Raw genomic sequence first — 17,320 nt, 5'->3', positions numbered from 1 at the left:
TTGGAAGAGCAGCTTTTGGAAGCACACCTCACTACAGTCCTTTACTCAGAAACAAGTTCAGCATTTCCACCGACTCCTCCAGGAACACAGTGATTCTAACTGGACAGAATGTGCAAATTGAAGAGAGTGCTGTGTATTACTGTGCCAGAGACTCACAGTGACACAAAACACTAGTGGACTTGAACAAAAACCATTCAGTGTCTAAACAGCTCTAACATTAACAAACCACAGGAGGAGCTCTTGGACCACTGATGCTTTCAAGTTGTCATCAGTGTTAAAGGAAGTAACTGTATATATGGCAGTGATGCACTACTCACAATATTAAAAAACATGCTTCAGTTAAGATGAGCATAGTACGTGATTTGACTGAAGACTTCAACAATCTTGAGACAAATATGTTTTAATGCACTTCTATGTAGAAACAACTACAATCATTCATTAATCCAGACATGACTGGAACATCTGTGTGGCTGGTTGATTTGTGTTCTCTTTACGGTAGCAACTACTTGTTGATAATCTAATTTAAAATAGGGGATCAGAAGAAAAAAAGGATGAACACTATATCCTTTCTGTGGGGAGGAGTTAATGCAAAACTTGGATGGTTTTAAAGAATACTCTTGTGACTGAAGTGTGAATGACAGGAGTGAACTCACAGTTTAACATAATGGACATATCGGCCAGACTGCTGATTATCTTACTGTTCTGGGGAGGTATAGTTTCAGTCATTTTGAGCTGAATTTCTTTTAATGATTTTCCAACTCACAGCAGGTGACAATGTTCTTGTTTGTTTTGACAGGTGTTGATGGTCAGACTCTGACAGAATCTGAACCAGTCATTACAAGGCCTGGAGAGTCCCACAGACTGACCTGCACAGCCTCTGGATTCACATTTAGCAGCTATGATATGCACTGGGTCAGACAGACTCCTGGGAAAGTACTGGAATGGGTTGCCGAAGTTAGTGCTGGTAGTAGCAAATACTACTCTCAGTTAGTCCTAGGCCGGTTTACCATCTCCAGAGACAACAGCAGACAGCAGGTGTATCTGCAGATGAACAGCCTGAAGACTGAAGACTCTGCTGTTTATTATTGTGCTCGAGACTCACAGTGACACAAGAGGAAGAAACACTGTACAAAAACTCAGAAAACCAAAAATGAATAAATAAAAAAAGCTAAATTTTATTCTTCAATTCACATTTACAAACTGAAGTTCCTTGAACAGTACAAAATCCAATAGTCTTTATCCTGTTTACATGTATCTGATAATCAATGTTTGGTATAGTAGAGAAAATTATGTATTTTAGTTTTTCTCATTTTCAGAACTTTTGTAAATATTAATACACGGTAATTTCTTCATCCCAACTTTTAGTTAGTGTAAAAATGAGATATTCAAGAAGATTCAACATTGTAGACTGTTGTTGCGTGAGTTATCTACTGAGGGATGTATTTGTGTTACATCGTCTCCTTTTATAACCTGTAGAGTGACAAATTTCCAAAGACAAGAAGCGAGAGCAGCTAAATTGGGTCTTAATGGTACTGCAAACTGTGTAACTCAAAAAACTTTCAGGCAGTGTTTTAAAACTCACACATGATTCAGAAAAATAAACTGCATGTGGCATAAACGCTAATCACACTTGGCAATCTTTCTTCTGTAAAAAACTTCACATCAGATTTACAGAAGAATTTATCAGATCAGATATTAGATCAGATATTGACAGTGGCTGCTAGAATAACACTAAGAAAAGAGCAACAGTGAATAATTCATATGCTTTACACAGATGCTTAAAATATAGTAAACCAAAAAAAAAAGCATTAAAAGTTGTTATTATTAGATAAATACAGGCCAACCCACATCCACAGCGCTGGGATCAGCAGCCCATGTGATACCAAAAATGCAAAATGTTAGCTTTTAAAACTGGTTGCATTTTAGTCTATTATTACAAGATTTGAGAACTAAAATCTTTGGCAAATTGATAAGAAAATATGGATGTGGTGCACATGCAAACTGATATGAGAAATTTAAATGTGCACTTTGTTTCTCTTACTGGCATAACCACACCTCACACCTGCTGTTTGTGATGCTCCGTTGCTCTTTGCATTCTTTCACTTCTGTGTTTTGGTACTTTTTTGAGACCTGGTTGTTACTCAATGCTTCCGCTTGCTGCTTGCCCTGATCACTCTGCCTTATCATGCATAACAACTGTGCAACAGACTTCCTGCCCTATTTTCGCCTTGCTGAACAACACTAAACAATGTAAAAGTACAACTCTAACATAACTTAATGACAACTGAAATTGAAGAGTTCTGCATTTACCAGAATCTGAAGGTATGTATAACTTAGATAAGATTAATGTTTTTCCTTGTTGTGTTCACACATGATATTTAGAATGAGTTATGTAAATCAAACTAATCTCTTCTTTATTTCAGTGCCATGGATTGTGTCGCCAAACATCACATTGTACCCAGTTTCGGACTGGGAATTTGGAATCTCACCAGTAAGGCTCATCTGCTAAATAACTTTTTTTCCAGACGAACTGGCTTTGGAGTGGTTTTAGGACCAATCACCACTGAGTCAAAACAAGAAGCCAAGCAGAACGAAGCTACAAAGTGAAGGGACAGAGCAGAAAACCTTCAGCCTGAGCAGCAAACTCTCAGTGTGGGGACAAGGATCAACTTTTACCTGCAAAGCTAATCACAATTATACTGAATATAAGAAGACAATGAGCATTTGTCACAGTGAGTATGTACAGCTACTGTCTCAAAGCACATATTCAACATGCACATTTGCAGGAATATCTTGAACAAATTAAGAACAGTCTTAAGATAAAGTTTATTAATTAGCATGTTTTTCTTTAATTCCACAGAAATTCACCTGTCATTCATGTGGAGATTCCCAAGTTTAAGACTTAAGCGTCAGACTCTAATGTGCAAGGAACATGTCGGGTCCACACTCATTTTGATGCCATGATTTCCTGGCTGATTAATGGAGCGCCACGAATGAAAAAAATGTGCAGAGAGTAAAACACAACTGGAAGCAAGTAAAGCATTTAACATGCAGAGGAGAGCAAACTCTACCATCTATATTTTTGGTAAAAGCTACTCTTGCTTCCCTTTATGGTTTCTGTTAAATAGATTAATTCATGCCCTGATTTGTCTCACTTTAGTGGAGCTTCTTCTGGTCAAAAGTAAGGAGTCAAGATCACAGACACTCTTATGCTCTGGATGGGTCTTCAATGATCATATTAGATGGTTTAACGAGTCTCAGCAAAGATCAACAACCACTGATATCAGCATGAGTGTAGATGGACATGCTGGAGTGACCAGCCAACTTATAATTGATCACTCTGAGTGGGAAACAGGAAAGATCTTTTCTTGCACAGTATCTGACAGATCTCTGAATAAAAATATCACAAGAAATGTCAGTCTCTGTACAGGTAAAGTGAAAACACTATTATTGTGATACACATTAAGAATTGTTTTGTTTTTTTGGTTTTTTTTTAGTACCTCCATCATCCTCACAGCTAGTTGGGGTTCATGTTCAGGGACCATCATCACTGTAGCAGCCTGAGAACAAAGGACCCGTGACTGTTATCTGTCTTCTGGTTGCCCCTAGTCTTAAAGATTTCTCCATCACCTGGAAATCAGCTGGCAACAAAATTCCTGACTGTTATGTCCTAACTAATCCTGCAGTGAGTTACAACAATGGGACAGAGACTCAACAGAGCTTCCTTAATGTGTCAGCAGAAAATTGGGATGCAGATAAACAAGGGTTTTGTGAAGGAAAACATCCATGTTCCAATCAGGGCAATGAAGACCATATAAGCAAAACCAGAGGTAATGTTAGAAAGGTAACAAATATATTACAGCTCTTTCTAAACTTCATGTTCCTATGGTTGTGACTATATTTTTATGGTTCTGTCCCTTTAGTGTTTTTCAAGACCTTTGTGTGCCAACAGTGAAGACAATGCAACCAACTGCCTCTGAAGTTTCAGTGTCTGACATCCTAACGCTTATTTGCCTAGTGTCTGGAGTTTTCCCTGCAAACATCATAGTGCACTGGGAAGAAGATGGCCAGACTCTCCCATCCATGCATGACGTTAACAGTCCTCAATGGAAATACTCAGGGAGCAGCTCTTACTCTGTGAGCAGCAGACTAAACATATTCAAAACTGAAGACAAAAGGTCTACGTATTCCTGTGTTGTCACACATGAGTCATCTGAAGCACTTGTTGAAGCCACCATAACTGATGTGTTTGGTGAGCTGCTGTTTAGCATTTAACATTAATTTTTTATTTCCATTATATTAATTTTAACAAAACTGATTAAAATGATTAACTGATTACTAAAACTGTAATGCACATCTTTCCAGCCTCAGTGATCTACAGCCAACCATCTGCCTACTTGCTTCAGGGCTCTAATGAACTTGTGTGCCTGGTTTTTGGCTTCAGTTCTGTATCCATTAACATCACTGGGTTTCCAAATGGACACACAGAACTGCTGAACTACAACACTAGTGACTCCAAAGATGCCCAGATGGAAAGTTCAGTGTCCAGAGCCACCTTGACCTGTCCCAAGTAAAAGAAGTGTGATTTATTTGATGATATTGAGCATGCTGATATGAGCTGAGGAAAGCTGGAATGCGGTTTTCACCCTCATTGGTTTTTTCATCATCATCACCTTATATGGTATCATAGCTACATTGATTAAGATAAGCGCCTGTCATTTGATTGTTTAAAAGTAAGATTCCAGTCCAATTTTTAAATTATACTGTGCATTTTTACTATAATAATAATAATAATAATAATAATAATAATAATAATAATAAACACCATGTTTATCCTTCAGAAAATTGCTTCGTGCTCCAAGATATTGTAATTCTCAGATTTTCCACAAGAGTGAGACAAAGCTCCATGTGCAGAAGCAGCAATATAGTTTCCACCTCTAAGTAAAAAAAAAAAACTACTAATGTTGTGATTTTAAGATGCCGATAAATGTGTTGGTATGCCAGTGGTGTTATGAAGAGGTGCAGTCATTTGAAAGCACAAAGACTGTTGTTGTAACTCTTCTTCTTTGCAAACACATGTAGTGTCCTTGTAAATCTGTACACTCCCTGTCTTTGAATGAAATGCATTTGTGTACTTTGGGGGTTTACAGGAATTCACAACTGGCAGGGAGAGCACTAAACACACTAAAGCTTACTATTGGCAACCTCTGAAGTGATCTGTTGCACTTTCAGACTATCCCATATTTTCACGATAACAAAAACACATTTATTAACATTGGAAATATCAGTATTTAATACACTACCAGGACACACCTTCTCATTTAATGCTTTTTCTTTATTTTCATGACTATTCACATTGTAGATTCTCACTGAAGGCATCATAACTATGAATGAACACATATGAATGACCTGACGTCCTGCCTCGTCCTTGCCATAGCATTTGTGCTGTACCTCATCGATTGCTTTTTTGCTTCCCCCTGAGTTCCTGTGCTGCTCACTATTTCACCATGTACCAGGACACACTGATTGATGGTGAGTTAATGATACTTTTATCTGTCTATCATTTTATCTGTCTCACTTGTTTCTCTCTGTTTTCATCTCCTCAGTTAGATGTCGCCTTTCTCACAGTCGGGGCTGAAAGCCGACAGCTCGCTGATTCTGATCTGTCGGCGGGTCCGCGCTTTGTGTTCAACAATATTGACCGAACCAGCACTCTGACTTTTACTGTTTACTGTTTTGCTTCCATCTCTCTCTCTCTCTCTCTCTCTCTCTCTCTCTCTCTCTGTGTGTACTTCAAGAACAGTTTCCCTTTCTTCATTACTGAACAAATTTAAACTTTTTAAAATTATTCAAAATGCAAAACGCTTAGCCGTGTCTCTAATAAAACCACTGTAACGTCAGAGGTAATGTTCATATGTTGATTAATGGTTTTCTTTCGTTTTTGATGTACTGCAGAATATTTTTATAAAATCCCAGGCCAGGAAAATCACCTTCATGTTTTTCTGTGTTTTATTCTCAGCTACTTTGACACAAAGGCATCTGCTGTGACCTCACACCTGTGATAAAGTCTTGCGTGTGTCAGCTTCCTTTTTATTGATACAAAAATATGTAAATGTACTGATCTGAATTATATTTCTGACTGTCAAAATTTCCCAGAATTAAATCGAATCGTGGCTCGAAGCGATTCGGGACCTTGTGAATCGGAATTGAATCGATTCTAGAAATCAGTGACGATACCCAGCCCTAATTATAATCCTAAAAGAAACGTGTGACTTATGAAGATTCACACCTCTAATCAATAGCATGATTTGTGTCCTTGTGGGGCTGAACTCGTTCTTGTATTATTTTTGTTTTGCAGTCAGCAGATGGTCCAGACCTCACTGACACTCCTGTGGCTCTGCTGACAGTTGTCACAGATGACACTACTGATTCGGCCCTCTTCAGTCCCGAAAGCATCTGCATCGTCGTTGAGGATGAAATACTTGTGAATGGTCCCACAAATCTGGCTGAGTCATTTCTCCTGCTCTTTGGGTACATCTATGCACTAGACCTACAATACCCAAAGAAACTTGAGCTTACATTCACATTTATCCAGAAGGTTGTGATGTGCCTTGAGGACAACAAACCACTGAAAGGGCGTCTACTGATGCTGAAGAATGATTTATTCAATGAGTGAATCACTCACAATTGACTACTTGTTGAGCTGAGTATTGAGGAAGCTTTTTTGTTTGTTTGTTTTTCCTAATCATTTGCCTCTTCTACCTCACATTTAAGATGAATGACTGTTCAGTTCACTATTCATGTTTAATGTTCTGTTGCCTAATACGTAAATGCACTGCCTTGATGTTTGTTCCCTATAAGTACAGCAGTGGAAACCAGTACTGTTTTTTTTTTTTTTATGTATTTTTAAAAAAGAAAGTGAGCTGCAGCTGTCAAGGTACAGTAAGTGTTAAATGCCTCAATGTTCTAATAGCTGCAATTGCTGTTAATACTGAAAATGTTATTGAATTTTAGAATTGAGATGGAGACCCTTGGAGTCTTTTTCTCTTGTTTTATTTATGAAGCACTTTTTTATGAGTGAGCTCTGTTGTTTGTGCCTTTTTAAAAGCACATTGTGTTTAATAAAAAGTTGTTAAATTGTTAGTGTTGTTACTTTCATGTTTTCTAACACTTTTAGCTGATTATAATTTACTGGGCAAACAGTTTAGAATTATTTGTAAGTGTATTTCCCACAGTATTTTAAAAAATATTGAAGATTAAGTGTTATTTATTTATTATATATATATATATATATATATATATATATATATATATATATATATATATATATATATATATATATATATATATATATATATATATATATATATTATATATAATATAATATATATATTATTATTTATTATTATTTATTATTATTTATAAGTTAGAAAATATGAAAAAGTTTGAGTTTATTTCCCACATCGTATGAGTTGCAATATGTAAAATATTTTAAGTGTATTTCCCACCTTAATAAAGTTGAAAAATATTGAACATTTTGAGTTTTTTACTCCCTAATTATAAGTTGAGGAATATCAACATTTATGAGTTAACATTGAGGTAATTTAAGGCAACTGCAACTATAATTTTTATTTTAGTTAAACTTAAAACTTTTAAAAACATCACTAAAAAATTGTTGTGTAATCTGTTACACAACAATTTTTGAGTTCTGTGAACTTATTAGGTTTTACAGTGCAGAGACAACAGCAACAGCATGGTGCATCTGAGACTTTCCAGCCTAAAGCCAGAGGACTCTGCTGTGTATTACTGTGCTAGAAAGCCACAGTAACACAACCCTTCACTAGAGCTGAACAAAAACCCCTCACTGAACAGTTCTAACATGAAACCACCAGAGGAGGAGCTCTCAGACCACTGATGATTTCAGATCAGCATAATAAGTCAATACATAACATTGAAACATAATCTCGAAACAAAGGTGATTATTAATTCCAGTTCTCATAAACATTATTTCTCACAGACGAAGGTTACTTTTCTTAATCCCTCTTCTTTTCTTCAACAACCAAAAACATATTCTGGTATACATAACCCTCAAAATAAACCACATTGCTGTGTTTCTTCGAAAGCATAAAAAATATGAAAGTGTTGCATAGTTTAGTAGTTACAAGTTCATGAGTCCATGTTTACAAACAAAGCAAAATAATGCAATTTAATGCTTTTTTTTATTTAAAAAAAAAAGGAAATGAAAAATATTTCAGTCAACTATTTTAGAGGCCCAAGGACTTTGCAACCTGGTCTTCTATTGTGTGCCTTTCTCTTGTTCTGTCTATATTTCTGCTGTTTGTATATATCTCTCATGTTTTTTATTTATTTCTGCTATCTTACTATTTATATTTTATACCTGCATAGTTGGTGTGGAGCACAATTTTGTTGTGCATGTACAATGACAATAAAGGACTGTTATATTCTTTTCTGTAGCTCTTCGTTTTATACTGATTTGATATTCAGCATTTGACACCCAGCCTCTATTTCAGGCTTTAATTTATTTGTGCTTTTTATCCAATTTAATTTATTGCTTTACAGTACAACTGTACATCCCTCATGAGTTATGGATAAAGATATAATTTTCCCTTTTTTGCAAGTTGCCATTCTTCTAAGGGATAAAACCTAGAGTTTTAAATCTAAAACACATTGAAGTGTGCAAAAAATTACTCATACTCTATATGCATTCAAGCAGTAAAGACTGAACAACACTGCAGAAAATAAAACACCTCAACCAATCACATAAATGTACAGGTTAAATTTGCCATGTGAAACAAATGAAATCAACTTTTTTCACCCAAATTTAAATTTTAATGTTGATTCAGATGGTTTTTTTTTTATCTTTAAATCTTAAGTATGTAATACATATGTAGCATATATATCCTTAAGACTTCACAAGTAATGCTAGCAATCTGTATGCTTACCATTTATTCCACTTCATGTGTATTATTCACAACAAAGCCAAATAAAAATGTAAATTAACTTTCTCTTTCATTACTACTCCTGTTGTTTTAATTTTAATGAACCCTAATAAAATACACATTTTGTCGTTACACTACACATATGATAAACCAGCTATATTAAACATCATTAACTACTAAAAGCTACAATTAAACTAAAGAATAACTATCTTTTTGAGCCCCTCCCTTCTCTGATATCATGATGCAAATCTTCATCCCGTGCTGGTCTTTTATCAGAATCAGAATCAGAATACTTTATTGATCCCTGGGGGAAATTATTTTTTGTTACAGTGCTCCATTATAAACCAACATTAAGACAAGACAGACAATACACTAACTAAGAATAGTACAATATATACATATATATACATACATACATACATAAGTCACTCATAAATAAATATTTGGAAAAGAAACATGTGTAGTTGTAGCAGCAAACAGTGTGTTAAGTGGATGCGTTGTACAGGGAGATGGCCACAGGCAGGAATGATTTCCTGTGTCGTTCAGTGGTGCTTTTCGGTAATCTCAGTCTCTCACTGAACGAGCTCCTGTGACTGACCAACATGTCATGGAGTGGGTGGGAGGTGTTATCCAACATTGTCTTTATCTTGTACAGCATCCGCCTCTCCGACACCACCTTGAGGGAGTCCAGCTCCATCCCCACAACATTGCTGGCCTTACGGATCAGTTTATTAAGTCTGTTGGCATCTGCGACCCTCAGCCTGCTCCCCCAGCATGCAACAGCATAGAGGATCGCACTGGCCACAACAGACTCATAGAAAATCCTCAGCATTTTCTGGCAGATGTTGAAGGACCTCAGTCGCCTCAAAAAATAGAGACGACTCTGGCCCTTCCTGTAAAGTGCTGTGGTGTTTTTAGCCCAGTCCAGTTTATTGTCAATGTGTACTCCAAGGTATTTATAGTCCTCCACAATGTCAACACTGACCCCCTGGATTGAAACAGGGGTCAAGTGTTTCCTGGTCTTCCTGAAGTCCACGATCAGTTCCTTGGTCTTTGCCACGTTGAGCTGCAGATGATTCTGCAGATGATTTTTATATTGCATAGAGCACCAGAAATCACATCTCCACCAGATGATGAATACACTCACTCCCCTGCTCATTGTTCTCTCTCTGCCCTGTAAGTTGTCTCGATTCTTATTTTTCTCATATCAAAAAAAACCATCAAGTCATACTCATTTGTGGCCCCATTACAACTTTCCAGGTGTCTCACTTGTTCCTCTCTTCTTTCATCTCATCAGGTGTTACATGTCAGAGCATGGAGTCCATTCCTTCCAGTCCAGTAGTGAAAAAGCCTGGAGACACTCTTAGTCTCTCCTGTAGAGGATCAGGCTTCAGTTTTGATTGCTGTGTTATGATCTGGGTCAGAGAACCTGCAGGAAAACCACTGGAATTGATCAGGAGTGGCTTCTCAAGTTCCAGCAGAAACAGTTATGCAAGCAGTTTGAGAGGACGTGTAGAAATCAGCAGATATGACAGCAACAGCATGGTGTATTTGAGGTTGTCCAATTTGAGGCCAGAGGATTCTGCTATTTATTACTGTGCCAAAGAGAAACAAAGTGTTTAAAGCAGCTGAAGAGGCTTTACAAAAACATCCTTTTAGAAGAACCCAAAGGAAGCAGTTGTTCATCAAAAACAGGGACACCGGCTGATAAGACAGTTGTAAGAAATTTCTTTTTAAAAAAGATGATAATGATAATAATAAAACATTATTTAGAAAAAAGCAAATAATGAAAATAATGGACATAGATAAACAAAAAAAAAAAAGATTGCCACCTATCAGACGTTTATTAAACCTTTTAAATAAAAATATTTTTAATAGGACCAGAATCTCCCATGCTATCACCTTGAGTGCCGACCTGTTGTCTGTAGCTCTGCTGCTGCTGGATCCTGTGACTCTCACTGAAGTCGAGACACTGACAGCAAGATCACAGCACATTAAGTGTTACTGTTATTACAGTGATGTTCAATGTTTTTTTCAAAAACATTTAAACATGAACAGTCGGCACAGCTTTCCTCTTGAAATGTGCAACTCACTGAATACTGAAAACAAATTTATTGAAAAGAAAGAACTTTTGTGGCACAGGTCTAACTGTATATCTTTGTGAATAAAGAATAAGATTTGAAATGTCAGTTTTATCTTTTATTTTCTGTTTATGAACGCCCACATAAACGTGGGTTGTAAAACATATATTTGAATAAAAGAAATCAATTATAGAAGTTCTGAACTGCTATGAAAAAACATTTTTTTTTTACAATTCTTTATACTATAATTAAATTATTTTATGTATATGATATAAAATGAAAGCTTAGACAGATGGATTCATCTTTTTTTTTAGCTTTCAGTGTGTATCAAAAGTGTTTAGAAAACAAAATCTGCAAATTCAACACTTAATTAAATAAGACAATAAATAAGACATAAACCGGATTTTTTTTTCCTTTTTAGTTCATATAAACCTCCACTGTTTTAAATAGTTTAAGTGTGTAAATGTATGTGTGAATGGGTGGATGACTGGTTGTGTAAAGCGCTTTGGGGTCCTTAGGGACTAAGTAAAGCGCTATACAAATACAGGCCATTTACCATTTAAGCACTAATTAAGCACAATAATGTAGCACCTTTTTTGCACAACCCATTTTCCATAGTTCCATTTCATTGGAAAACACCTAGCTATGACCCACATTTTTCTGCAGTCAGAAACATATTTAACTTAAGGGTTGCCTATGAGAGTTATTTTTACAGGTGGAAACTTCAGTAACCTCTCTGCTATAACATGTTTGTATCCATGTATGCAAATTGCACGTACTCACAGTCTCCTATAAGAGTTGAGATCATGCCATCAGTGACACAAAGGAGGCAACATGTTCTCTGTAGCTGTGCTCCTGCTGCTGCTGGTTTTTGGAACCTGTGAGTCTCAATACGGAAAAGACAGAATATGATTATAAGATTCTGCCGAAACACAGATTCAGTATTCAACATGTTTTCTCCACAGGTGTAAAATGTGAGCAGTTGATACAGACAGCATCTGTGACTGTGCAGCCAGGTCAGCATCTGACCATCACCTGTCAGGTGTCTTATTCTTTTAGCAGCTATTGGACAGCTTGGATCAGACAGCCTGCAGGGAAAGGACTGGAGTGGATTGGAGATGCACATTATGGACACAACACATACTACAAAGATTCACTAAAGAACAAGTTCACCATCAACTTCGACACTTCAAGCAAGACAGTGACTCTAAATGGACAGAATATGCAGCCTGAAGACACTGCTGTGTATTACTGTGCGAGAATGCCACAGTAATACAAAGCATCAGCGGAGCTGAACAAAAACCCCTCAGAACTTCAACATGTGTAAAATCCTCCACCAGTAGAGGAGCTCCCAGACTACAGAACACTGTTATCTGCTGCATGTCGCTGTTTAGCACTGGAGATTGCCATGATAATATATATTGTTTTAAAGTTATAGTTATAGAGAAAGTTTAAAATTTTATATTTCCAATTCAACCTTAATAACCTGCTAAATTTTTGACATTTTCTTTCTGGAATTAAGTGACAATAATATATTTTGATACTCATTTATATGATAAGTTTTAAAAAGTTCTTAAAGTTCATTAAAAGTTCTTCCAGCTTTGTGTTAAACCACCTGTAATGAAGGTTAGAATTGGTTGTCTTTCATTATTTGCAAAAAAAAAAAAAAGGCAGGACTCATGCTGAAGTTCAGTGAATTTATTTAAAGCGAATTCAAATACAAACAAAAGCTTGGCACTTTTCCAAAATCCACGCTGATACACAGATTCTCTCCTAAAAACACCAAATAGCTCTCCTCTCTTTAGCAGAAATTTTGAGAAGGACAAAGGTCTAGGAGCCAAGTTTTGCTGACCGATGCAATGCAATGATCCAGCAAAGACTGACGGTCTGACATTACATCAAGTAGTGGCTGCAAAGAAGTGCATAAGGAACAGGTGTGTGCACGGATAACCTGAGATGTGTCCCAAGTCCACACAAAAATAGCATAAAGGATAGAAAGAGAGAACATAGAGAACTGAGGACAAAGCAATCTTCCTGAAATATTCACATTATATAAGTCAAAAAAAGTCATCATGAGGGTAGATGAGAGAAGGCTAATGTTTATTGTTTAGTCAAAGTTTTACAGATAAAACATGTTTTAGATTTAATTAAACAAAAATAAATAAATAAACGGTAAACTTATATTTGTCACTTCCTCCCAATGATATCCTGATATTAATCTTCAGGCTTTGCAGTTTGCATGTTTTCTCTGTTTCAATCATCAGAAAAGATGCCAAAGTTAATGACCCTGTGTTTCTGGCTGCCTGGATATCAGGTTGTGCCCTCTGGCCTCTTAAAAGAAATCTTAAGGGCACTTCAGATACAATGTGACGACAGTACTGCTGTGCCCAGAAACCCATTATGTCCAGTGGCTTGCTCCTCATCATTCTACTTATCCTAGTAGGAAAAAGGAATGACAGGGACCGGCTGAAGATCATAGCAGAAAAAACCCCAAAATAAATTATGTGCTACATGCTGAACAGGGCAGCCAGTGCAACAAACATTTCAGGTCATTTACTCAAACTAGCAGTCTGGGCAGCACGCTCTACTTTTTATAGAAAGCTATTATAACATATCATTCTATTCATCTGTTAGTTGCTAAAAATATTTACTAAGTTCTTTATATACTGCTGAGTTTACTTTGTAGGAGGAGTCTATGTAAAACTGATACCTTCAGTAGATTTATATATCTTGGTACTCAATCTACCAGAGACACTGCAGACTAGACAAAGACATCTGACCTTTACAATGATCAGAAAAGTTTATTTTGCTATTTTACTGATTTTATTTTATTTTTTCTTGACTGGTAAGGACGTTTTTACATTTTTTGTTCAAATTAATTGTTATGAAGTAAACTTTTTGGAATAATAAGCCATTAACATTTCTGTAGGTTCTGAGGGTCAAACTCTGACTGAGTCTGAATCAGTCATTAAAAGGCCTGGAGACTCCCACAGACTGACCTGTACATACTCAGGGTTCAGTGGTGATTATAGTAATGCTTGGATCAGACAGGCTGCTGGAAAAGGACTGGAGTGGATTGCTTGGATCAGCAGTGGCAGCAGCAGCTGGTACTCTCAGTCAGTCAGAGGCCGCTTTACCATCTCCAGAGACAACAGCAGAAAGCAGGTGTATCTGCAGATGAATAGCTTGACGATTGAAGATTCAGCTGTTTATTATTGTGCTCGAGAGTCACAGTGACACAAGAGGAAGAAATGCTCTACAAAAAGTCAGCCCATCAAAAGATGGAACAATTTGTTGCCAGCTGTTTTTCCCCTTAAAGTTACAGAAATTACAGTTAAGTTATCGAAAGATGTAATAACACTGCCTCAATGGGAAATGCTTTTATGATGTCTTGTCTTAATTTAATTTTTTATCAATTAAAAAAAAAACAAAGACAAAGACATATTAAAATCGAAATTTCTGTTTTAAACAATTTTCTTTTAATTATGCCCAAACCAATACTACAGTAGAACCACAAGGCCATTCATTCTCCCTTATAATCGGTCATTGTCCTTCTGTACAGAAAGCAAAGCTCCTCACACACTGATATAAAGATTAATATCAGCCTGGTGCAGGAGAAAATGAGAAGTTTTGGGTTATCACCCTCAGTACAAGTTCTCTGTAGCTCTGATGGCACTGTTGGATCCAAAGAGTCTCACTGAGGCAATGACAGTATGATAAAAATACATGGTTTTATTGTATTGTTTTATTATATTAGGGATCTTGCAGGGACAGAACTGGATTGATAATACAAATTATACTGCACAAGGACAAGTTGACTATCATCTTAGACACTTCAACCAGGACGTGTATTACTGTGCCAGAGAGTCACACTAATACAAACCATCAGTATAGCTGAATGAAAAATCCCTCAGAGCCTCAACACTGGTAAGTGTTAATAACTCAATAGGTCAGTCATGACAAAACAAGAAAATGTCCATAACTAGGTCACAATAATGAAAATGACAAAATAATTCAATGTCACATCCCTAATCAAATTCCCACTCCCTCACTGTGATATCCTGATACAAATCTTCATGCAGTTTATAACAGCACAAAACATCCAAACTCCACTTGTTGCTTGCAGGTTAATCCATATTTCTATTTCATCCTGTCCCTTGTAATCTGTATTAAAAATGAGCTTCCTCACAGACACATATAAGAACTTGACATGGTGAATTTTGTTGAACCAGAACAAGAGAAGCTTCCAGAAGATCACTTTCAGCACCAACATGTTCTCTGTAGCTCTGCTGCTGGATCCTGTGAGTCTCACTGAAAAGAAACACTGACATCATGGATGCTACGCACTGTTACTTTATGTACAATTAAATACAGTGTGAACAGTTGACACAGCCAGCCTCTGTGACTCTGCAGCCAGGTCAGCATCTGACCATCACCTGTCAGGTCTCTTATACGCCTTTGATGCTTGTTTCCTGCGGGGGAACACAGCGGGTCTGTGTGCTGCGCTGTAATGGTAGCGCTGTGCAGGGCAGCTGCTGTGTTCGCTTCGGATTACTCCTCACCCCCCACCCAATCCTGTGGCTTGTCATGTCTTTCACAATGTTGTGCTGTGGACATTTATGTGCATTTTGTGCAGAGGAGTTTTTTTGTTTCCTGTTCTCATGCTGTCCTACCATGGAAGCACGGCATGAGTAGAGGTCTCTTTTTTTCCTCTTGTACTTTCCCATTGTAGTGTACATTTCAGTGTTTTTCTGTAACGCTAACGATCTCCGACTTGTATCCCCATGTAATGTCTGTGTTGTGTGTGTAAGGTCGGGGGGGGGTGTCCCCATTTCACTTCAGGGCAACCTGCATGTGGCGAATAAAGCTTTGATTGATTATTTGCTGAACTACCACAAGGCTTGGATAAAAAAAAAAAACCCTGCAGGGAAAGGACAGGATATTCTGCAGACTGCAGATTCATACTACAAAGATCCACTAAAGAATAATTTCAAACAAGAAAGTGACTTGAAAATTGACCAGATTTGCAGACTGAAGTCACTGGTGTGTATTAACATTGAGCCAGAGAGACACAGCCCATCAGCATAGCTTAACAAACCCCCTCAGTTGTAGCATCAAACTACCAGAGGAGGAGCCCTCAGATCATGAATGAATTCAAGATTATTTTTCTCTGGAAGTCAGTTTGTTGATAAATTCTCCAAGGTGAGTCTGTAAGCACATCTTATAATAATAATGATAATGATGATAAAATGTCACAGAATTAAAATAATTTCAATGAGAAATTTAAATATAGTGAGATTAAATGATGCTTGTTGATTTGAGGTTTTGTTTGAAATCTCACCAGCTTCACTTTTTCAAAGAATTTGTCTCTTTTGAAAGACAGATAACTTGTTTTTAGGTTGAGATAGAAATTATTTAATGAATTAATATAATATATCTGTAAAGAGAAATCATCATCATCCACAGACCTCCAAAAACCTGTGCAGATACTCAAAATGCAGTTTTGTTTCTCTTGAAATACTTCATCATCCTTTTTTTGCTTCCAAAAAAATAATTTTAACATCTATAATATTAATTATAAAACTGGAGCACTGCAGTTAATGTTCCCATGACTCTTCATTTATGTGTTATCCAATATTTTTATTACTCATATGATCATGTTTGTGTTTTATAAGTATTAATCAATAATCGTCATTAAGAAAATTGACAATAGTATCTTCACCTTGACCTGTTCTATTGATATAATCAGTGGCTGACTTTAAAACAGATTTATATATTACATATCCTAACTACATGGCTAATTGTGACTGGTCTTAAAAAATTGTGAGGTGAATGCAAAACCACAATACTTTTGCATGCTGCTCCTCCTCTATAAATCTGACTTCAGAGAAGATGACAGGAAGCTAAGGACACACAGTTTGACAGTATGGACTACAGGACAGGACTGCTGCTGTTAACTATCTGCTGGGCAGGTGAAAACACTCATAGACCTGATATTACACAACATTTATTTCTCTCAACAAACTATTTAACTTAGTGTGATTTGGTGCTGTTGACAGGTGTTGATGGTCTGATTGAGTCTAAACCAGTCATTAAAAGGCCTGGAGTATCCCACAGACTGACCTGTACAGGCTCTGGATTCACATTCAGCAGCTACCCTATGAACTGGGTCAGACAGGCTCCTGGAAAAGGCCAGGAGTGGATCGCTTTTGTACACACACGCAGTTCTCATTTCTATTACTCCCAGTCAGTCCAGGGTCGATTTACTATTTCCAGAGA

General features: G+C 36.8%; 1 protein-coding gene and 2 gene segments (V, D, J or C); all 3 read left to right on the top strand.

Annotated features, from left to right (window-relative positions):
* Positions 1–649: 649 nt before the first annotated feature.
* LOC113020960 (Ig heavy chain V region 914-like) lies at positions 650–1,140 on the top strand. The segment is given in 2 exon segments: positions 650–710; positions 797–1,140. Coding segments are annotated over 2 exon segments (357 nt in total).
* A 1,091-nt stretch (positions 1,141–2,231) lies between these two features.
* On the top strand, positions 2,232–7,182 carry LOC113020947 (uncharacterized). 4 transcript variants are annotated; one of them, XM_026165305.1, is made up of 9 exons: positions 2,232–2,322; positions 2,424–2,732; positions 2,861–3,085; positions 3,161–3,430; positions 3,687–3,830; positions 4,019–4,252; positions 4,366–4,570; positions 5,363–5,532; positions 6,359–7,182. In XM_026165305.1, exons 3-8 carry the CDS (start codon positions 3,049–3,051, stop codon positions 5,382–5,384), a joined length of 912 nt encoding a protein of 303 aa, XP_026021090.1. In that variant the 5' UTR covers positions 2,232–2,322; positions 2,424–2,732; positions 2,861–3,048; the 3' UTR covers positions 5,385–5,532; positions 6,359–7,182. The 4 variants fall into 4 exon arrangements, with proteins under 4 accessions (XP_026021090.1, XP_026021089.1, XP_026021087.1 ...); XM_026165304.1 differs by having other exon boundaries at positions 2,526–2,732; positions 2,861–3,430; positions 6,359–7,180; XM_026165302.1 differs by having other exon boundaries at positions 2,861–3,430; positions 6,359–7,180.
* Positions 7,183–11,875: 4,693 nt separating this feature from the next.
* Positions 11,876–12,314, top strand: LOC113020973 (Ig heavy chain V region 5A-like). The segment is given in 2 exon segments: positions 11,876–11,921; positions 12,007–12,314. Coding segments are annotated over 2 exon segments (354 nt in total).
* The last annotated feature ends 5,006 nt before the right edge of the window (positions 12,315–17,320 follow it).

The sequence above is a fragment of the Astatotilapia calliptera genome, chromosome 4 (assembly GCF_900246225.1).
Source record: "Astatotilapia calliptera chromosome 4, fAstCal1.2, whole genome shotgun sequence".
NCBI lineage: Eukaryota > Metazoa > Chordata > Actinopteri > Cichliformes > Cichlidae > Astatotilapia > Astatotilapia calliptera.
Note: the sequence above shows the minus strand (reverse complement) of the source record. Positions and strands in the feature narration are given on the sequence as shown.